At 42.2% G+C, this 24,263-nt stretch overlaps 1 protein-coding gene across 1 annotated transcript; it reads right to left on the reverse strand.

Moving 5' to 3' along the window:
* Window positions 1-14,608: 14,608 nt before the first annotated feature.
* Window positions 14,609-23,739, reverse strand: ramp2 (receptor (G protein-coupled) activity modifying protein 2). Its single transcript, XM_079822831.1, has 6 exons — window positions 23,484-23,739; window positions 22,491-22,555; window positions 22,301-22,358; window positions 16,376-16,405; window positions 16,012-16,180; window positions 14,609-15,918 (listed from the first exon to the last, which is right to left on the reverse strand). The coding sequence occupies exons 1-6, from the start codon at window positions 23,536-23,538 to the stop codon at window positions 15,669-15,671; spliced, it is 627 nt and encodes a 208-aa protein (XP_079678957.1). The 5' UTR covers window positions 23,539-23,739; the 3' UTR covers window positions 14,609-15,668.
* Window positions 23,740-24,263: the final 524 nt, after the last annotated feature.

Raw genomic sequence — 24,263 nt, forward strand, 5'->3', positions numbered from 1 at the left:
TTCTCCAGATAAATAACCATATGTGAGTAGTTACATCCCTTTTCTGGGATACTTGAACCTAAGTTTCTTAATTTTTGCATTCACTATGGAAAAAAGTAACTTAGATATTCTATAACACAAGTTTTGAATAACATGAATGTTAGTAAATAATCTTCATTCTGTCAGAATCTTTGTTTTCGGGTTGAACTACCTTTTAACACTTATAATGCTGAAGTCTTATTATTGTTATACTTTCCAAACTGTGTATTACTATTTTCACATTTATTCTGGATCATTGCCTTGCCTTTGTAAGTGCAATACTGTAAACATGAGTTTTGTGCATTTTTAGTAGCAACCGACAGCATGCTGTTAATATATAGAGCTTGAATCAGACATTTCTTAAAAAATAAGTTTATAAATGTAGGCCTACTATATATAATACAGGCTTGAAGTAAAGTGTAACTTAATTTGCCCCCACCAGAATGAGCTCCATGAACCTTGTTCTCTGAAGGAACTTAATGCTTGAGCACTTCCCAAACCAAAACAGAAGGATGGAGCAGACAGAGGAAGTGTCAGAAACATACAGACAGCTGCCTCAGAGGCCTCAAACGCGAGCTCCGCTGAGGATAACTTAAGCAGCCTGTTTGCATAAGATGTTGTGGGAGGTGTCTCACTGACCGTGGGGATGCATTGAGGAGATAGGCTGTTTGGATCCCTGCCATCTCCACACTCTCAATTACAGCATTTGGCTGGGCCACTTCTGGCTGGCCGCGAAAAAGCGGTCTCCGCCAGACGGGCTGGGAGCAGCAGCCATGCAGTGGTAAACCAGACGCAGATCACCTACACTTCCTCTGGCTTCTCGCGCAGCAGCAAACACAGTCTAGTCAAAATAATAGCGTACGGTTCTTTTTGAGTTCTCAGACAAAGTGTAAATATACTCACATCAGATGGAGACAGAGACAGAAAGACAAAAAAAGAATTCTTCTCGTGAACAGGAAACCTACTTATGTCAGAAAATATTTAGGTAATTTAGGCCTCCGTACACAGCTGTCATTCCTGATTAAGCAATATTGTACTGCTGTACTGAATGTTAGGCTGCAAGTATTCAGACAACATGTTGATATTCAGACCAACAGCACAATTGCTACAAGTGTGATTTTGATAGTTCATTAAACAAACAAATTGATATTGAGTAAATATCTGACAAAATTGGATCAGCTTGTATATTTTTCTCTGGCCCACTAATGAAAATAGTTTGTGGCCGTTCTCTGTTTTTGTTTTGTTTTGTTTTTTTCATTTATGTGCTGGATTTGTTTGACCATTGCACTGTTTCATTACCTTGCAAATGACACAGTGTTAAAACTTTTTTTTAAATGTGTCGGTAACACTTTACAATAACAGTACATGAATTATCATGTATTAATACATGAATTAATAGTTAATTCAACATGAACTCATGATTAGTGAAGATATGAACTAATCATGAACAAATGAGGAGCTATCATGACCTAAGACAGGAGTCATAAGGATTCATGCATGAATAACAGCAGCATTAATACATGTTAGTACATGTTTGATAATTAATGCATTAATTAACATGTATGGGTAAACTAAATCAAACAGGCTTTCTAAGAATGAATAACAAATATTTTGACTTTGAAATACATCTTAAAATGTATTATTGTCATAATTGAAACCATTTTTATCAGAAGCTTCCTCATAAATATTACTGAAAGCCACAGGAATAGTTTTTCATTACTTTCACTGATCACCCTTATCAAACATTAGAAAATACTAAATCTGCTATATTTTATCTCAAAAGGTCTCAGTCTGTTTTGTGATATTCTCTTTCCCATCAAACTAAACCTACTGTGACTTATAACAGTTCCTGAGAAATCAGTTACCAAAAAAAAAAACAGGAAACATGCAGTAAAGTCAGGAAGTGAGGGATCGTCTGCTGGGATCCGTATAGTTCCCTTTCGTTCAGTCACTACGACGTACGTTAGTGACTAACGAATGGGGGTTTCGCTTAGAAGCCAATCATCTTCATCGTATTCAACAGCGCCCAATGGCAGTGCCAATGCCATGGGCATGCGGAATTTGCATGCGTAACTCCGCCCCACCTCGTGGGTATATAAGGAAGTACGCTGCGAACATCGCATTATGTTTCTGCTTTGGAGCCAAGAGGATCTCTTCACTCCTACAAGCCTGATCTGAGTCATCGACAGCTTTCGAGACGAGCAGCTTTCCAGAGGCGTTGGTGTTACGGCGCGTTCCAGTGATCATCATACTGCCTGCCTGCTGATCTGCGCAGTGGTCCGCTAGACAGCTGGTGTGTGGTCCCTGGGCGCTTCGGCGTTCTCTGCGAGGCTTCCTCTCATAAAAGAGCTTACACGTGACGCGTCCTTTTCAGGATGTCTCGTCCGTGTACTTCTGGGTGTGGTCGGTTGCTTTCCTCTTCTGATGGGCACGAACACTGTCTGTTATGTTTGGGCTTTCAGCATGCTCAGACAGCGTTCGCGGATGAGTCATGTTCTCACTGCGGGAACATGACCATCGCAATGTTGCGGTCAAGACTCCATGACCTTCGTACTGAAGTGAGAGTCCCCTCTACCACACCCCGATCTACTGAGTCCCAGAGGCCCAGTACTTCGGCTGGTGGTCAGGGTGACTTGACGGTTACGGTGTGGAACAAAGCCCCGACGCTCATGCCTCGGGCCACACCCCCGTCTTGCACATTGCAACCCGCGAGTGTTCAGATGCAGATCGCGGGGCCGGCTCCGGCCCCCCCGCGCATCTCATTTGGCGCTCCAGAGGAGGATGCGATGTCGATCACCGCATCACAAGGTGGGCTCGAGTCCTCTGGAGATGACGACTCGGCTGTGCTGCCGCCCTCGGGCGTGCCAGCATTGCCCGAGTCAGATCCAGAGCTGACAGCCATGTTGTCTCGGGCAGCCGCGAGTTTAGGGATCGAGTGGAACCCTCCACCCTGTCCCGAACGCTCAAGGCTCGATGATTGGTTTTTGGGGGCTCGCGCTGACACCCGTCAGTCCTTGCCCTCAATACCTTTCTTTCCCGAGCTGCATGAGGAACTCACGCGGTCCTGGAAGTCCCCGTTGTCTTCCCGTGACCGTTCACTGACTTCCTCCGCCTTCTCCGTCCTCGATGGGGCGGCAGCTAAAGGGTACACTGGGGTCCCTCCAGTTGAACGTTCTGTTGCGATGCAACTGTGTCCTCAGAGCGCTTCAACCTGGCGTGGTGATCCTAAGCACCCCTCCAAAGCCTGTCGATTCACATCAACCTTGGTGTCGAAATCGCACAGAGCCGCGGGGCAGGCTGCCGCTTCGCTGCATGCCATGGCGATCCTCCAGGTCTACCAGGCCAGGATCCTCAAGGACATGCACGAGGGTGGAGTTGATCCGGGGCTCTTAAATGAGCTGCGTGCCGCCACCGACCTCGCTCTCCGGGCGACGAAGGTGACCGCACGCACCCTGGGTCAAGTGATGTCCACAAATGTGGTCCAGGAGCGTCACCTGTGGCTGAACCTGGCCGATATGCGGGACACCGAGCGAACCCGGTTCCTCGATGCCCCCATATCCCAGGCCGGCCTCTTCGGCGGGGCGGTTGAGGACTTCGCCCAACAGTTCTCAATCGCCCAGAAGCAGACTGAGGCTATTAAGCACGTACTGCCCCGGCGGCCAGCTGCTGCCTCCACCCCGCCGCCGGCGCAGTCAACTCAGTCTGCTCCACGCCGAGGACGCCCTCCTAAGGCTCCCGCCCCTCCCACCCGGTCCAAGCAGCAGCCTTCACCCGGGCCGGGTCGCGGAGGAAGCCGTAGGAAGGCGTCCAAGTCCCCTCAGGCCGCCCCGCGCCCCGCTAAACGCCAGGCCAAGCGGCGCTCCTGAGACGGACGGCTCAGGGATGGGAAATTCTTTCAAGGAGATGGTAGCAGGACCACTCCTTCCCCCGGTGGAGGGCCGGGGGAGAATCCTTTGTTCAGCTGCTGGCCCCCGGGTCAGCAGCACCCTATGTTGGTCAAAGAAAGAATTAACACTCCCATCCCTGAGCCCACAGAGTCCGGTGATGACGGTGCGCGCCACCCACGGGTCCCGCCACTCGCATCCCACTCTGTCGCCAGCCTCCTGGCAGAGCAGACCCCAGTGGAACGCTGGTCCTTCCCTGGTCTCCTCTGTCAGGACGCAGCTGTCAACCGTGCCCCCGCACCGGGACGCCCCACAGCCTCCCATGTCCGGGCCGGTGACGCTGCATCGCTGCAAGCCCACACCGGGTACGTCTGTACACCGTATGACCCCGCTGGTGCAGTTTCTGGATGTCTGGCTTCAGCTTCCAGGGCTGTCCCGCTGGGTCGAGCGGACCGTCAGGCGCGGCTATGCGATTCAGTTCGCACGGGTTCCTCCCTGCTTCCAGGGAGTCCGTTCCACCATGATCGGGGCCAACGCCCCCGTCATGCGAGCGGAGATTGCCACCCTACTGGCGAAGGGTGCGATCGAACCTGTCCCTCCAGCCGAGATGAATTGCGGGTTTTACAGCCCGTACTTCATTGTACCCAAAAAGACCGGTGGGCTACGGCCAATCCTGGACCTGCGCATCCTGAACCGTTACCTTCACCGGTTTCCGTTCAAGATGTTGACAGCGAAACGCCTTTTCGAATGCGTTCGTCCACACGATTGGTTTGCAGCGGTCGACCTGAAGGACGCCTACTTCCATGTCTCCATTTTGCCTCGACACAGACCGTTCCTACGGTTTGCTTTCGAGGGGCGGGCATATCAGTACGCAGTTCTACCATTCGGGCTATCTCTGTCCCCTCGCGTCTTTACGAAGATTGCCGAGGCAGCCCTTGCGCCCCTTCGGCAGCACGGGGTCCGCATCCTGAACTACCTCGACGACTGGCTCATACTGGGTCCCTCTCGAGAGCAGGTTTGCGGACACAGAGATCTGGTGCTCCATCACCTAGCCCGTCTGGGCCTTCGGGTCAACTGGGAGAAGAGCAAACTTTGCCCCGCGCAGAGGATCTCTTTTCTCGGTATGGATATCGACTCGGTCGCCATGTGCGCGCAGCTTTCGAGCGAGCGCGCGCAGTCTCTGCTGACTGCCCTTCGACAAGTCGAGGGCCAGAGTGCGGTTCCACTGAAACATTTTCAGAGGCTCCTGGGGCATATGGCATCTGCAGCCGCGGTAATGCCGCTCGGATTGCTTCATATGAGACCGCTTCAGCACTGGCTACGCGATCGAGTCCCGAGATGGGCATGGCGGTCTGGCACGCTCCGGGTACTAGTGACTCGGGCCTGCTTACAGACACTCACCCCGTGGTCGAACCTCAAGTTTCTACGGACCGGAGTGTCCTTAGAACGAGCTTCCAGGCATGTTGTTGTGACAACAGATGCATCATCCACGGGCTGGGGTGCCATGTGCAATGGACAAGCAGCCGCGGGCTCCTGGACAGGACCCCAGCGCCTTCTGCATGTCAATTGCCTCGAGTTACTGGCTGTACGGTTCGCCCTGCACCGCTTCCGAGCGTTGCTGAAGGGTCAACATGTGCTAGTCAGGACAGACAACACGGCCGTAGTAGCGTACATCAACCACCAGGGCGGTCTACGCTCCCACCGTATGTCTCAACTCGCCCGCCATCTCGTTTTGTGGAGTCAGAAGCGCCTGAGGTCCCTTCGTGCTGTCCACATCCCTGGAGACCTGAACTGTGCAGCCGACGAGCTGTCACGGTTTCAGCCTCTCCCCGGAGAGTGGAGACTCCACCCCCAGACGATCCAGCTGATATGGGAACGGTTCGGCGACGCACAGGTAGATCTGTTTGCCTCCCAGGACTCTTCCCATTGCTCCCTGTATTATTCCCTGACCGAGGGCACCCTCGGCACGGATGCACTGGCGCACAGCTGGCCGTCCGGGCTACGCAAGTATGCGTTTCCCCCAGTGAGCCTTCTTGCACGGGTACTGTGCAAGATCAGGGAGGACAAGGAGCAGGTCGTCTTGGTCGCCCCGCTTTGGCACGGCCAGACCTGGTTCCCAGAACTCTTACTCCTTGCGACAGCCCCTCCCTGGCCTATCCCTCTGAGACCAGACCTTCTGACTCAGAGACGGGGCACCTTTTGGCACCCGCGTCCAGCGTTCTGGAAGCTCCACGTGTGGCTTCTGGACGGGACACGGCAGGTTTGAGTAGCCTTCCACCTGCGGTGGTCGCTACCATCACTTCCGCTAGAGCTGAGTCTACACGACGTCTCTACGCGTTGAAGTGGAACCTCTTCGTCACATGGTGCTCTTCCCGCCAAGAAGACCCCTGGAAATGCCCGATCGGGTCCGTGCTATCGTTTCTCCAGGAGGGGGTGGAGCGAAGGCTGTCTCCCTCCACCCTGAAAGTGTACGTGGCCGCAATATCTGCCTACCACGATCTCCTGGGAGACAAAAAGGTAAGTCAGCACGACCTGGTCATCAGGTTCCTGAGGGGAGCGAGGAGACTGAATCCTCCTCGCTCTCCTCTCGTTCCCTCTTGGGACCTCTCAGTAGTCTTAAGTGCTCTGCAGAGGCCTCCCTTTGAGCCTTTGCGGTCGGCCGAGATTAAGTTCTTGTCTATGAAGACGGCTCTGCTGACCGCATTGGCCTCGCTTAAGAGGGTCGGGGACCTGCAAGCATTTTCGGTTGACGAAGCGTGCCTTGAGTTCGGGCCGGCTAACTCTCACATGATCCTGAGACCCCGGCCCGGATATGTGCCCAAGGTTCCTACCACTCCGTTCCGAGATCAGGTGGTGAACCTGCAAGCGCTGCCTTTGGAGGAGGCAGACCCAGCCTTGGCATTGCTCTGTCCAGTACGCGCTCTCCGCGCCTACGTAGACATGACGCAGTGTTTCAGGACCTCAGACCAGCTCTTTGTCTGTTATGGTGGAGAGCGGAAGGGAAGTGCTCTCTCAAAGCAGAGGTTGTCTCACTGGGTGGTGGACACCATTGTTTTGGCTTACCAGCAGCAAGGTCGACCATGTCCCCTTGGTGTGAGGGCACACTCCACCCGGAGTGTGGCCTCCTCTTGGGCTCTAGCGCATGGCGCCTCGCTAACAGACATCTGCAGAGCTGCAGGCTGGGCGACACCCAACACATTCGCCAGATTCTACAATCTCCGAGTGGAGCCAGTGTCCGACTTTGTACTCGCCCCCCCGAGGGGCCGGTAATGGACCACGCTCAGGTGTCTTCGCTTGCTCGCCATTCCACTCCCATGACTGGATACGTGCGATATTTTCCTCAGGTGAGCTCCCCGAGAGCCCTGAGCTCCTCCAGCACTGTCGACGCCGACATCAGTTCAGTCTGCCCTTTCGAGCCCAGACCCTCATGTCCGGCCAGGTGCTCCGTGTGCATGGTTCCCCTCTGGCGACCCCCACACGAGTATTCCCACCGTAAGCCTCCTCAGTGAGCAGGTGTCTTTCCCTTGGCAAGTCCCTGCCACCCCTAGGGTTAAAAATCCACCTTCGGCTGGTACCCTAGAGATCTTCCATATGCAACCCTCAGCGGGTCATATGTGTATTCTCTAAGTCCTCCCTACGGTAGGCACCTTGGCATTCCCTCACTGGGATATGCTTCCCAGTGTACCTTGGTAATCCTGTGATAAGTGGGAGTCCTAGGGCCTTAAGTGGCGGGATCTCACACTTACGCAGGGCACTGGATGACAGCTGAGTGGCGCTGTTTTACAGGTTCCCCCATTCGTTAGTCACTAACGTACGTCGTAGTGACTGAACGAAAGGGAACGTCCGGTTACGTATGTAACCCTCGTTCCCTGAGGAGGGAACGGAGACGTACGTTTCCTTAGCCACGTCAGCTGTGCTGCCTGGAACGCGAGGAGTTCAGTCTTGGCTCCTGCAGCAGTAACATAATGCGATGTTCGCAGCGTACTTCCTTATATACCCACGAGGTGGGGCGGAGTTACGCATGCAAATTCCGCATGCCCATGGCATTGGCACTGCCATTGGGCGCTGTTGAATACGATGAAGATGATTGGCTTCTAAGCGAAACCCCCATTCGTTAGTCACTAACGTACGTCTCCGTTCCCTCCTCAGGGAACGAGGGTTACATACGTAACCGGACGTTCTCTCTCCACCCAGACACAGGCCGTGATGATACTGTACCTCCATTCTCTTAACTGGGCTGAATACTAGTTACATGTGTATTTGATAGTAAGTTTATGATAAATCATGAGCTGAATTTGATAAGTAGTTAACAGTGAATTAATCATGATGTGCCCCCTCAAGTAAAGTCATGACACAATGATGCATTAACAAGCCATGAGTTGATGTTAGTGTATGGTTAGTTAATAATGAATTAATCATGATGTGCCCCCTCAAGTAAAGTCATGACATAGTCATACAGTAACAAGCCATTAGTTGATGTAGTGTATGGTAAGTGAACCATGAGATAGTAATGCCGTGCCCCTGAAGTAAAGTCATGACACAATGATGCACTAACAATTCATTCATTACAAAATGAATAAACATATACACTAAGAATCCTTATTCCTTTACACCCTTGGTACAAAAAAAAAAACAAAGATAAAAAGTATTTGTAGGCTAGTTCTTTTATTTATATTTATATAATTAAACATATATGGACTTAAAAGAAAGCCCAAACATACCTGTAAAGACCCACATATGGCATGTTTACATGTAAAACAGGGCGCATCCACCGGCTAATGCTAATCGAAGCATATAAGTTACATTTAAACAATGAAAAATACAGTTAATAAAGGTACACGCAAATCACAAAGCTGCAGATGGCAGATTATAATAGGCTATTACAGTTTAAATTATGACAGTATTAAATCACATGTTTAATTCAAAGTCAGAGTACTTCTTATTTATTCTTAAGGAGCCTGTTTGATTTAGTTTAACCATACATGTTAATTAATGCATTAATTATCAAACATGTACTAACATGTATTAATGCTGCTGTTATTCATGCATGAATCCTTATGACTCCTGTCTTAGTTCATGATAGCTCCTCATTTGTTCATGGTTAGTTCATATCTTCACTAATCATGAGTTCATGTTTAACAAACTATTAATTCATGTATTAATACATGATTATTCATGTACTGTTATTGTAAAGTGTTACCAATGTGTCTCTAGCCATTTCATGCATGAATTATGATAACCTTATTATTTTTTTTTCTATTGTGTTTTTATTGCTCTTAGGGCATGAAAAACAAGATTTGAAAAAGTATTTTTTTCCCCACAGATTTTTCCAAGAGATTTTCAGATGTCCACTAGAGTGGACAGCATGTGTTTATGGTTTAAACTGAAGATATACTGTATTAACCATAATACAGTAATAACATCGCAACAAACCAATCAATACAATTTTATAAAATCATGTGAAAACTACAAAATATATACAAAAAATATAGATATGATATATTGCAAATGCAATTGAACTTCATACAAGTTAAACTTTGCGTATCTTTGATATCAGAACATGAGGATGTGATTCCATCAAAGATCTCTACAACCTGTCAAAGTACAACTGAGGAAACCTCCAGTGTACCAGAGTATGTCGATTTACCCTTATTAGATATACAAAAGTTTGCCACTTGGTGGTAATGTATAAGATGATGCACAAGGCTCCACTGTAGAGGTTGATGAGCACCTATGCCATCAAAACCCACACATATGCAAGAAAATGCTTTTTGAATAGCTTTCCACTGTAGTGACCTGAAAGGGCCAAACCTTGCTTTCCTTTTTTTTTTTATTCCACTGCCCTGTGTCCACGTTTTCAAATGCAAAAATGCATTCTGTGTGAATGGCCTGATTGAGGACCAATACTAAAAGTCACATAATGTAGGACAAAGCACATGAGATGATGAAATGTAATGTTGCTCAACTTCATGAGTATATCATCATGAATTCAGTGTATTTTATTGTTCCCATTTGTGCTAGCTTACTGTAAGTATTCCAGAGTTCATTTCATTACTCATCCTGTGGTTTTCACTGATTTACCTGTCATGAAGAGGTTCAAAGTGGGGGGGATGTAAAAAAATAAAACAAAACGCTTCAAATGTAAGATGGACTAGAAGGATATTCTAATGTAGGCTACTTCAAAAGATGTACTCTTATATTCTTGGAAATCAGTAGATACGTTTAACTCCCTCAGAGTAGTGGTCGACTGGTATGTTTTTCAAATGTGGGTTCTTGAATTATTGCAATAGTTCCTCCTTAATTTTGTGTTTTGACATTAAATGCTTCTGTTTCACTGTTAGTAATCCAAATATTTCTGTCTCTAAATCTTTATATCATTGCAGTGACATTTTCTGCTTTCTGACAGATTGTTCCACTAACAAAATATGCCTTAAGAGTAAATGTCCCCAGTTCATGCATTTTAAATGAGCTCTGGACACTTAATGTGAACATTATTATCTGGCGAATTACCCCTTATGTAAGACAACCTCATGTTCTCAAAGAATACCAAAAGTGTCTTTCGTTTCCAGAAACTGGTGTGTACGCAGATGATTTACAGGAATTGTGAGCCCAAAGGCAAAAGACTTTAGTCATAATGAGCCCTTGTTCTTTTTAGAGGGTTTCAGAGGTTCTGACTAAATTTCCCTGAGGATTTTAAGACAGTACCAATAACTGACTGTACAACAAAGACAGCTAAGGGTAATATATTTATTTCATATATGCCTATATGCTTTTGGAATGGTGTTTTAACTAAACTTGTGTTTTATAACAGCTGAAATTGTGTTACTGGCGTAGGCCTGTATATGATAAGAGCAGTAGGCAGTTAGGCAGCAATAACAGTTAGCAACTTGCAGAAGAAAAAGAACAATACTTGTATACTGCGGCTAATTTTAGACTAATTTATGTTTATTTAGTAGCATTTTTTTCATCTAAACTTTTCATTCATATGAGCAGACCTTCGCCGTTTTGTGGTCGTAGCCTCTTCTGTTTGTTTTCTTATGCTCTCACGTCACAAGAGTGGGAAGACATATTGTGTAACACCGTGACAATCAACAAACAGTTCCTAGCATGCCATTGGTGAAAGACACACTATGTGGCATCTCTGACCACTGCTGCCATGTCTGAAACCACCACGCCATGGTCATTGTCCAAATGAAATACACTGGCTGACCTCAAACCAGACCACATTTCACACCAGCAGAGCCGACAGCACTCTTGGCCTCTCTATGGGTAATTGCCTGTATCAACAACCGTCTAGTTTGACACAGTGAAAAACACTGAACACTGATGGTCTTTAAGCACCTTGGTCTGGTCTGACATACAGTAGCCAACTTCAGCATTCTTCAGCTTTTTAGTGTCTGAACTCTGATTGTGCATTGCTGACAGACAGTGTAATCCGGTGCTGCAAATAGATTGCTCCTCCCCTTTTTCAATTAGTTATAAAGCCTAGAATTAATAAATATGGCTATAATTGGCTGCATACTTCTGTATGAAAAAAAACTAACAAATCCAATATAGAGCTATAACAAAACACTAAACTAAACAAACCAATTTCTAAAGTGCTGCTGCCATCTATTGGCACAATGGCTACATCCTAAGAATTAAAGAGCCACTCAAAAATCCCAATGATTTTCAATACAATCCTACAACCATATTTCAATTAAAACAACAACAACACTTAGTTCCATGTGTTTCACTAACCTTCATATCTATCAAACCATTTGATATGATGAATGTCATTTAGATATATTGAGGATAATGTTGATGATATATATTATTTACTGTTTTGTTATGTTTTACCTTACTTTAGTTGAATTAATTTGACACAACAACCCTTTTTTGACCTCATGTAGTCCAGTCCCAGGCTAGGGGTCAGCTGAGCCAGCCATGCAGAGGGGTAAGATGAACAATCAGCTCCTTGTTTTCCATATTTCTGTACAATAGAATGTTTCAAATTAAATGGGGATTGAAGATGGAATGGCACAATAAATTCATGCAAAACATTTGTAATACCCATGTTTTCTATTTGTACTTATCTTTACACAAGTTTGATGTGAGTTGGGTCAGCCCAGCAAACAACTGGTTGCTGCATCAGATATCAACAGCCACACAAATGTATGGAGTCACTGTTATATAACTGCAAATTTGGGATGAAGACGCAATGAAGACACACACGCACGCACGCACGCATGCACGCACGCACGCACGCATGCACACACACACACACACACATGTGATAAGTGTCAGGAAATGTATTTTTCAAGATATTGTATCAGTTGAGTTCAGTTTTTTAAGTCTGTTGTTTGATTAAGCAAGTTTCATCTTTTGTTGTAGGAGGTAAAAACGAATTTGCTCTTTAACTTCAGGTTTAAAGTAGAAGACCGGTTCTTAGAAAGCACCTTGGGTTGTTTAATGTTGTATAATCAATAATTCCTGCATCTTAAAGTGGAAAAAAACATGTTTTTGATACTCCATTTCATTGTGTAATATAGTAAGTTGCATTCTTAATGCAGATAATTCACTCTTAAAGATTCCAAAGTTGTTATTTTTCAACAAGTTGCTTAATATTGCCACTATTCCATGTGTTCCTCTTATGGCAAGTCATATAATACATTGAGAAAACAAAAAAATGGAAATATGATCATTTTAGATTCAGTTAAAGCTCAAACATCAAGATTCAACATCACAGTTACACAAAACATCAATATCTCTCCTGTGTCTTTGTCTTCATGTCTTCGTTGTATTTATTTCTCTTTTACAGTTATAGCAGGAGCATGTGCAGTATGCCATGTAAATATCTTGTATAAACAATGTCTTGTTTAAAGTAAATACTTGATCGGTTTCTGTGAACATGTTTCTGTGAATAATTAATATTTTTGATTCCATGTACACAACCAAAGTGATTGTTCAAAACATTGATTGCTTGCATGTATATAATGTATGCAGATTTAGGTGACATTGCAAAAAATACAACAGCACTGACAGCACAACCATGCCGGAGATTCATCACATTCCCTTCATATATTCCTCATAAACCTTTTTAAATTTCATTACATTTCAAATTCTTCTTCATTGTGTCTCTTAACTGCATGTTTTTTGAGTATAGTAGGACTATGCTTTAATTCTCTCTGATGCTCACTTTTTGTTGCATGTCTTGGTTCAAATCAATAGGCTATACAAAATTGTTGAGCTTTGAGTACTAGTTACAGTAAAATAGTATGAATGAACATTCTTAATATCTGTTGAGCTATGAAAGTTTTACAAAGAGCTCCCCAAATCGCGTATTAAAATAATGCATGGACTCCCCAGTTTACATAAGACCCTCAATAATAATAATAATAATAATAATAATACAAATCTGCTAATGCTAAACATACTCTTTTAAGATTGCCTTTCCTTGGTTGTGACCTTGTGCCTTTAATAACCAAGATTGTGAAACAGAAACAAAGAACAGCAGAACATTGCAGCAGTCTGAATGAAATTACTTATTCAAATGAACACTTTTGTCAAGATAACATTTGGACAGTCAGAACAGGATATTGGACATATTAACTTTTGTATTGGATTTGGATAACTCCAATTTATAGGCTGTGACTAAACCACTGGGTGGCAGTAATATCACATAGGCTAACATCTTTCTATGAATTCATTTTGGGAGACGTCTGTGTGAATGAGGAACGAACAAACAAGTTAGGCCTTATTGTCCATAGCCGGTAGGCTATATTCAACTTTTTATAGAAATGTTTATTTTAAGATTAATTCGAATTAAATTTATTTCAACAAACCATAGGCCTTCTGCATAATGTAAATCCCATATGTAAGGAATAAAACGGGTCTGTCAGAAGCTCGTGAGTAGTGCTGTAGCCTATACACTGTAACTGTAAGACCTTAATTGCACAAGTCGCTGGCGAGGGGAGGGTACAGATGTGAATCTGTGTTTTGGATCAGTGCCGGGGATCTGACAGTGAGATCTGGCAGTAATGAAGGCCTGAAGCATCTGGCCGGTTGTGAATGGCTGAATGCTTAAGATGTGAGGTGTGTCCTTTCCCCCGGGACTTGTGAGAGTGACGCCGGATTGGATGAGCTGATGGAGGAGGGCGTGGAGTATGCCTGATCTGAGCCGGAGGAGGACGAGGAGGAGAGCCGAAGAACGAGACAAAGGAGGAGGGTGATTACTCTCGTTCCCACCACACCCTGCCAAGCCGAGTCCCGACAAACACATAATATTTCACAGAAGAGTTTCACTGTGTGTTTCACAGTGGAATATAGTACATCTACCAAACATTGCAAACAGATAGCCTACTGCAGCACATCTTTTATTGCTATTGCGATTTTGTTTTTGGCTGGCCAGGCTTTTACAGCAGTGATTTCATCTTAAATCAGTTGTTTATGTTATGAACAAATACGACCTTGTATTTTTAATTGACTTTAATAGACTTCACTGGAACATGATGTAAGACTATAAACAGCAAACTCACTCATTCCAGCATTTTCCTCTCCAACATTAACCCTTCTGTCTCAAGTGTGAGGGGAATTTCGTGCTTGAATATTTGAGCTCTCTGTCACTGGTAACATGCATTTTCCATATGGAGGCACCTATAGGCTAGGCTATTATTAAAATGGAAAAATACAAAAAGGACACTTTTACTAAAATCACAATGATAGACTCCAGGTAAAACATGTGGTTTAATTATATAAAAACATTTTCAATCAAAGTAAAAGGTGAAGTTTAAAATTATTCACAGGCTCTTAAAGTGGTTTGGTACAGAACACATCTGTAGACATACATGACAGATATGAAAGCATAGATTTTGAACTTGCTGTCCATTACTGAAATAATTATAAAACACAAATCCCATTCATGTGGTCACATTGATATACTTAATTAGGCTATATTGCTAAGCAAATTACAATGGAGTTCTGTAACTGCATTTCCTAACCAGATTGTGAGTGCGAGTGTGAGGCAGAGTAAAATGAACATGGACAATGCATCCATTTTCTGACAACCCCTTCCCTCTCAAATGTTGTTTTTCTTCAGAGTATGTCATTAACTTATATAAATACACAGATATTCAATAAGCTGCCTGGTGAAATGGACGACTTCCATTCGGCTTTGTTTTGTCATGCATTCAGACTGACTCGTTTTTGCTTAATTTCTCAATAATTGTCACAATAAATTTAAAAAGTCATTCTTAATGACTTGCGTCAAAATAGAAATAAAATCACTAAGGCATTATGCTCAGAGCCAGCTAAACAGCTCTTGTCAACAAATTAACAACAACATCTACATTAAAACATGGGTTAAATATTTCATACAGTGCATAAAGTGGACACTCAAATCAGTTTGTGTTCCGTGTTGTGATGTTTTGTACACCTGGTTATGTGCAGTACACCTGATTGCTTCAAATGAACCTTTTTCCATTGCCATTTCACATTTCATTAGATTATGCATTTACATCCTGAAGGCAACAAAACCTATATGTGCAGTTTGGAGATGTGATTGTCATAACAATGCCTTGAATTATCTGAAATGCACATCAGCTGTAGGTTAATGATAAATATACTTTTTTAACCACCAATTATTTAACTGAAGTACAGTAACATTTTCCAGTCAGATGTCACCCCCAGGACAAATGCTCATCCTGCATTCTGGTTTGTTTCAACCTGGAGACGGCCAGGTGCACATTCACTGGGGAGGGCAAAATCTTCTTGCACCTGGGATCTTCTCTAGGACCTCCTGTCTCCATTTTTAGTCTTGAGAACAACTAGGACCACCATAGCAGGGATTAGGCATATGGGGGTCATGACAAGGGCAAGGACGATCTTGGGAGGGGGGTCCCTCAGTGCCTCAGTGGGGCATTCTTGAAAATAGGCGGTGTGGATATCCACAAATACGCTTTCAACAAAATTATTCGGCCAGGGAAGCAGCAGACATTCAGCAATAAACTCAGTACACACAGTGAAATTGTTGTATGCACTGCAGAGAGAGACAGACAAAAAGAAAGCCATCAAATACTATCAAGCACATACAGTATTAAATGGCATTTGATAATGAATCCTTAGAAAGTACCTTTTTACTCTCTCCAGAGAACACCAGTCAGTATTGTTTATAGACTCCATAGCCACATTAAAATGACCTGTACACAAGTCCAACACCAGGACTTCATAGCAGTCTTGAGCTGTCGAATTGTTCACACAAAATGAACAGTATGTGTCACAGATGCTATTGTTAGCACAGCCTGTAATGAAAATGAAAGGAAATAAATAATGATTGATTGGCAATGTGAATAATCCTGTCAAAAGTAGGCTAATGTAGTTTTTTTGTGCATAATGTAGGCAATTTTTTAGGTGTCATAATCAAGTTTTTATGAATAAACAGTAGGCTAATTATCTCTTAAGCTATTTTGGGAAGTAATGTAGGCTACAGTACATACCAAATGTTCTTCCATCTCCATGGCCAGGATCTAAAAAAATATAAGTAAAAAAAAAGTTCATCCTACATCATATTCATCTTATTAGACAATAGTTTGTGACATCTTCATCCTGAAAGCACAGTCTAATTTAGGGTAAATTAAAGCTGAAGTTGTATATTATCGACGCACACAAAACTTACCACAGAGAAAAGACAGAAAGACGCCAAAGAAGCTGAACGATACCCTCATATCAGAGCAAACGAGCGCTGGCGAGATGGTCTCAACCCGCCACTGAATGTGCCTGAACTTTTACACCAAAGAGCGCGAGGCATAACAGGAAACGCGACGGGTGAAAGCGTGATGCGCCGTCTCCACATGTGGAATCGGGGTTACCAGATGTTCAGAAGCTGCTGACCGAGAACGCTTTATTTTTCCCACGTAATAACGCTCCACCTCTCTCTCTCTCTCTCTCTCTCTCTCTCTCTCTCTCTCTCTCTCTCTCTCTCTCTCTCTCTCTCTCTCTCTCTCTCTCTCTCTCTCTCTTTTCACTGACTTTTAGAAGCGCCATAAATACAGTCAATTGGGTCTATTTTTTTTAAACAAAAATAGGTGAAAGAGATTTCATTAATTTTACTCAAATCTTTTTTTATCTTAATCCCGCCCTCCAGGTCATTTTTGACCCGAAGGTCCTGAGTGTGACCAATAAATGAAGAACCCCAGAGGGTTAAATGAACCAAGCTCACACTACAGGACTGTAAGACTACTTGAATTGCTGTGGTGCCCACAATACACAACAAGGTTAGAAATGTTCTTGTTCTGTTTGTTCCCAGAACATTTTCCTAAAAGGTATAACATTCTCTAAAAACATTGTGATAACATTGTTAAAACATTATCCCCTAAATATAAAGTGTTTATAGTGGTAAGTTTCCCAGCGGGCACTGGACGTGGACAACTCCACAAATAGCATTTACGAGTTCACACTTTCAAATAATCAGACAGTAAATAGTATGTGTAATAGTATGCGTATTTGGTGTACTGTGGACAGGTCTCCGAGCTCGGTATTTGGCCTGAACCCAGAGTACTCCCCCCGTATCTCTGGTTAGGAAAGTAGCCAGGTGAGTGTGAGGAAGACGGGGTGGTGGAGGGATGCTGAAAAACTGTCGAAAAACATTGGTGAGTTGACTCGGTAGATTGGGTAGACATGTTGATTACTGATTGCTGACAGCTGGTTGGAATGGCATGATGATTGGATAGATCATTTGAACGTGTTCCTCCCGAACTTTGTTAATAAAACATTAAAACACAAATCATTACGAGCTTCACTTATTACGAACCAGTTTGACTTTATTTCTGTCATACGTGCACAAAAGTTCTTATTGAGAATTAAGGTTTAGATGTTGATGTTTCATTGAAAATGATTGTTTGATTTACTTAATAGTTAGTCACCATTATTGTGATCAGTGTTTGCTTTGGTTGGGCAGTTTGATTCTTGACTTTTTAACATTTTAACATTAGGCCTAGTTGTTTTCTGATGTAACTGTGTTTGTTATCACTGGAACAGAAAGAGAAAATGTGATCAGATGATGTTGGCTTCTTCTTGGTGATAAAGCTATAATTATCATTTAGTGGTCGGATTCTCTGATCTCTTCCAGAAGCTAAGCTTTGATTATATAGATGTTATTAGTTTCACGTGATTGATTATAATAGACCTGCAACAGACGCCCAGCATGAGATCCAACAGTCCTTAACCAGATAATCTGAAAAATTAAAAATAAAACGCTGTGCATTCTAGTTGGGTTGTCATCTCGTTGTTTTGTCATATCAGCGCTCATACTACACAACGCAATGCTGACAAGGTGCACAAACTACAAGACATTTGGTCAAGAGGCAGTCCTTGCCAAGAGCGAAACATTTTTTTTAAACATAAATTTACGTGAGAAATTCTAGCAAGTGATTGCAAGATTTTTCAGTTTATACCATATGCACTGTGATTGGCTGGATTAATTCCACCTTGTCATTGTATAGAGTGGTGCAGGTATGACATCACTTTGTAGGCCAAAATGCAGAAGCGAGTTCCATTGTCCTGAAGTCAACAGGTTTTTTAATGCGGTTTTGGTTAAATGGCTAAAAAAATAAGGTCTTTTGTGAATACAAGCTCAAGACACTTTCACGTTTTATTCTACAACAAAATTCATCAGTTTTACCCCAGGGAAAATGCTTTGAGATAAAAACTGAAAGTCGGAGGCTTAGTGATGGTGACGTTGAAGCCTTGGGACTGTGCTGTAGTTTGTTTATACCCTACCTTTAGCTTTTTATTTCTGGCGACTGCATTTAGGCATCAAAAGTTGTGTTCATCTGTGAAAATTGACTTTATGGACAAAACATGTAAGTATCATAAACCTTTGTTGATCACAGAGCTTGTTTTTTGCAAATAATCCAAAAGCCTATGGAAAAATCCTATTGGGTTTTTTTCTGAGGTAACCAGTGCGTTGCTAACTGCTGATTGGCCTACAAAGTGACGTAATACCTGCACCCCTCTATGCAACAACAAGTTGGACCTAATCCAGCCAATCACAGTGCAGATGGTATAAACAGAAAAACCTTGCAATTAAATGTGTGAATTTCTCGTGTGAATTTATGTGAGAACATGTTTTTTTCCGCTGTGGGTCAGGACTGCCTCTTGACCAAATTTCTTGTAGTTAGAGGACCCTGTAAGTGTTGTGTTGTGTAGCTATGACAAGATGACAAGACAACAGATGACAAGAAACCTTGCTGTGTAGTGTGAGCACCACAGCAATCCAGGTAGTCTTGTCCTGTAGTCCAGCAATCCAGTTCTGTAGTGTGAGCTTGCTCTTAGTAGTTGTGGCGAGTAGTAGAGGAATTACAATGTCCGTTCGAGGTTAACTGAGCTTCAAGAATGTCCTTTCTTGTTTTAATGGAACTGTTTCTGCATAAGAAATGGTTCTCAGTTCTGGTCTCGACTCATGATATTGTAAAGCAGTGTTGTGTTTAAAGGATTGCTGTTTCCCCGAGGCGCGGATCTTTTCTGAGACGAGCACACCCAGACCAGATGCACATCTGCAAACGGGCCTCCCCCTTTAAAAAAAAACACTCCGTTTCTCTCAGGTTGATTCCTCGTCGGCTCAGTGGTTTTGATTTATTTGCATTTTTCGCATCTGTTTCCAAACAGGAAACATGAGTGAACATTTAGGGGCAGAGCAGGGCGGCTTGATGGAACGGACACTTTTAAGAATAACTGGGTCATATTAAACAGATCGAGTTCGGGAAACGATATAATCAGAGTTTGCCATCTGTGCTCGAAGGGCCGCACTTTTGGTTTGAGACCAGCTGTGATTGAAACAAACTCTCAGCTCACTCACTTCAAAGGAAGAGAAAGAGGCGAATCCAGGGCCGAGGGAGGGCTGGAACAGTTTTTATGTAACACTTCTGGGCTTGTGGATCTCATGTTGACCATGTGAGTTTGTCTTCAATTGGTACCAATAGTTTAATTCTAATGGAAACCATTTAGTGTAGTACTGATTTTTTTATAAAGGTTTGATCTTTCAGTTTTTTTTAGCAACCCTCTTACTTTCAAACTCTTGGACGATATATCACCAAAGCCCTATTCGGATAGGATTAGTTTTATATGGAGAGTTAAATTAATTATTACCAGAGTTTCTCAGTGATTTTAGTCCTGTCCAAATGTGCCATCTCAGTAATCATTACAAACAATGTCAGTAAAAATTACGGCAACTTTTACCTTTTGTAAAAAGTTTCAGAAAAATTACCTCAGGTAATGCTAACCCCGTGCGAAAAGACCAGCTGTAAATATGTTCGTAACATGCTGTCATTTCCTACTTAAAAGTAGTTTTCCGTGGTTTTTCAAGTATGGAGGCGATTGAAGTCTTCAGTTGCATTCTAGGCAAGCTCCACTCTAGATCCTATCTAGATCATGTTGTGTGTTTGGCACATGATTTCAGAAAACAACGTAATACACACATGAAGACAAGGAGGTGAAGGCAGCGCATAAATCGAGTTACCCCTCCCACTTCTTGTAGTTTTACTGAGATTTCTTATCCTGTACGAATTGGCCATTAATATTACAGACATCCTGTGGTAAAATGACATTACTCCATCTACCTTGTAAAAACTAATCTTGATTTTCAAAGATAGAAGCGTTTTAGAACTCCAAACGTCCTTTATACAATAACATAATGCCAATTGTCTCTTTTCTATATAGAATCTATTTTAAAAAATATTTTTGCAATAACCACTTGTATTTTTATTTTATATTAGAATTAAGGTCTTATAGTTGACAGGTTTGATTTGCAAGTTTTATTTTATTCATTTGTCAATCATAAAGCTATTCATTGGATAAATAGTTATTTCTAACAAAAGTTTTTCTCATCTTCAAATATTTTTTGTTTCAAACTAAAAGTACGTTAAGATTCACCTTGGATGGTTTGGTTTATATTTAACCTCTTTAGCTATGGGTCAATTTTGGGGGATTTCCACCTGGATTTGGCCTACCCAAATTGAAAAGCTTCCCATACCCACATACGGTGGTCTAGATACACAATTGTGGTGTCATTTTACAGGAAACCCTTTGAAGTTACATAAAACACTGCTATATGTTGAGGTATATGTTGTCTGAGCTGTAATACCCCCCCAAAAAAGAGGCACTTTTTGAAAGTGTATAACTCAGACCCTGTGTGCTCTAGCACCCTGCAGACAGTTTTGGCTGTTTCCACTAGATGGCAGCAAATACTGGAAAAAATTATTTTGTCTGTATCATGTTGTATGCAAGATTTAACCAAATGTACACACAGGGCCTGAGATATACACTTTCAAAAATGAATTTATAACCAAAAAAATCAAAAAGTGCCTATTTTTTTGGGTTCATTACAGCTCAGACAACATATACTTAAATGTTTATCACTTTTAGCAGTGTTTTATGCAACTTCAAAGGATGTCCTGTAAAATGACACCAAAATTGTGTATTTAGACCACTGTATGTGGTTATGCAAGCTTTTAAATTTTGGGTAGGCCAAATCCAGGCGGAAATGGTTCCATTTAGAGTAAATAAGTTACTTTGTGTAAAACAAATGCCAAAGTGATGCATATCTCCAGAAAGTAGACATTCTAATGGTACTACATACGAGGTCAGAGCTCCTCCACAGACATTTCAAATTTAAAATACATACTTGATGACGTCATTCCGGACCCTAATCAGTGTCCTTATTAGTTTAGGGGTTCTTTTTAGGGCTTAACATTTTAAAGTAGAATAAAATATTTATTTCAATAATATAAAAAAAGGTATGAAATTAGCTCTTTTTTTATTTAATGTACACAGATGTTTGGAAGTGAGGAGAAATAGAGGCTTCCCTGTGTTAACGAAAGCAAACAACACAGAAAGACAACATTTTTGGTGTGTGAATATGCTTTATAGTGCCGTATGTGTTGTTAAATGTCATATGCATGCGACACTCACAGAACAATACAGTCTTTGTCTCTGTTTTTGGATCCTAACAACAGGCCAAAAATCTCCCCTGTGCCCATGTGTTTATCCAAATATCAAACTGAAGCAGTTGGTTTATTCTTCGTTCCAGAGGCTCTCCCATGAATATAAATATTAGGGGAGAAAGTCTGATTGAAAGTGTCGACAAAATCTCTCACCGCAGTGTAGAATTGCGACACAATATTCTTTTTTCCATCTTTCTATTCTTTTTTATTATGCTGTTACCTTCCTAAGCACTGATTGTCTGCTATTCTTTGTTAGTGCTTATATAGTAATGCTACATTGCAGCACATCAGCTGCTCAATATGTACTCAATTGAATCAATACACCGAAAACAACCTCACAGTAGGGTTTATTTGGACATACAACTCAGAAAAACAAAAAGTTAGCCAGCATGTCTGTCATATTTATACAGCTGTACCACTCACCTTCTCTGGTGTAGGCAGTGGTTTGTCCTGCTGGCAGTGGGGTTGATGCAGTCTGCCTCTAGAGCACAGAAGAAAAATAAATGTTCATGAGGTCCAGAGCATGGTTTTACAGAAATTTTGTTTGATAGCAAATAGAATTGTTAAATAGAACTAAATATATTTATCAGGAAAAACTGTCAACACATCTCACCACAGCGTGATTCTTTTCATTTGGTACCAGGGTCTGCAGAGTTGAGACCATTAGACACAGACAGACTATCATGAAATAAAAACTTTGTATTACACACATGAATCACACTAAAATTCAGAAACACACTGGCATTTATTTGTCATTATAAGTGAATTCCAGCAGTAAGGAGAATATTGACAAGCATGGAAAAAGTTACAGGAAGGGAGGAGTTGAAGAGGGAGCACAAGTGCACATCCTCCCTTTGTCTCCAGCTGGATCATGACAGTCATTTCCTCAAAAGCGTTCTAATTCCTTATTTATCTATATCTACCAACTTAAAGCATAATTTTGAAGAGGTCAACAGTATAATTTACATGATATTCCTTTAATTTGTATTTATGGTCAGAAAGGCAAAAAGTTATATATATATTGAACTGTATAATAAAACATTTTGAACAATAATTCAGACGTGATCTCTAGTGGAATATATTTCTGCCATTGTCACTGACACACACACACACACACACACACACACACACACACACACACACACACACACACACACACACACACACACACACACACACACACACACACACACACACACACACACACACACACACACACACACACACACACACACACACACACACACACACACACACACACACACACACACACACACACACACACACACACACACACACACACACACACACACACATATATATTTTTTCCATATATATATATATATATATATATATATATATATATATATATATATATATATATATATATATCCCATTAGAAATCACAATTATTGTTCTACATTTTTAATTAAAAACAGTTAATGAAAGTTAATCCAAATAAAATTCTTAAAATATTTTGAAGATAACTACTTCTTCATTCAGTCTTTGCACATTTACAACCTTGGTTTTCTCTTGGAGAATTCCTCTGATTTTAAGTTTTAAGTTTAAGTAAAACAATCTTTTAATCTGAAGGTTCAGATCTTACCCCAAAACAGAAGAGTCCCTTGCGGTTTTGAAGTAGCTCTAGATATGTGCGCCATTATGCTTTATCCTGGGATTGTTCTGTATGTCTGTCCACCTCAGCTTGCACAAATGACATGTATGAACTCTTCAACAGGAAGACTCTATTAAAACAACAGGATGTGCTCATTTCCTTAAAGGGGTGGTGAATTCATACATGGAGAGACATTACAGACAGAGTGGGCTGTCTAATATATCCCAATGTAGCCATAATTTGTTTCTCTGAATTTCCATTGAACTCATATTCTTGTCACAGTCACATTCTCCTGATTTATGCTCAGGAGTTTGGGAAATTGTGTATGGAAATTGTATATTGTGCTTTGCATTGTGTACATGGAACTTTCTAATGATTTATGCCCACCATTTTAATAATTTTCCTTTTTGTGTTTTGATTATTCAAATCATTAATTTGTTTTCTATCTCTACCAAACATTTCTGGCACTGCCAAACATGTCAATTGATGTATATACTCAAGTATGTGGGGCTCATACTACAGATAGTGTGTTTGTCACTGCACACCCTTGTTTAACAGCACCTTTGGTGTTTGTGTACATTCATTTGAGGATGTTGTATATATATATATATATATATAAGTGTATGTATCTTATATTGATGCTTCTGCATGGACAACTACAGGCTACACATATTTATTACATTTTAATTAGGACATTTCTTTCAAATATTACACCAGAACTGGCTTCTGTGGTAGGTCTCACAGTGTTTATTATTGTAGAGTTGAGTAAGC

Source organism: Gobio gobio (assembly GCF_949357685.1).
Source record: "Gobio gobio genome assembly, chromosome: 1".
In the NCBI taxonomy this organism is placed as follows: domain Eukaryota; kingdom Metazoa; phylum Chordata; class Actinopteri; order Cypriniformes; family Gobionidae; genus Gobio; species Gobio gobio.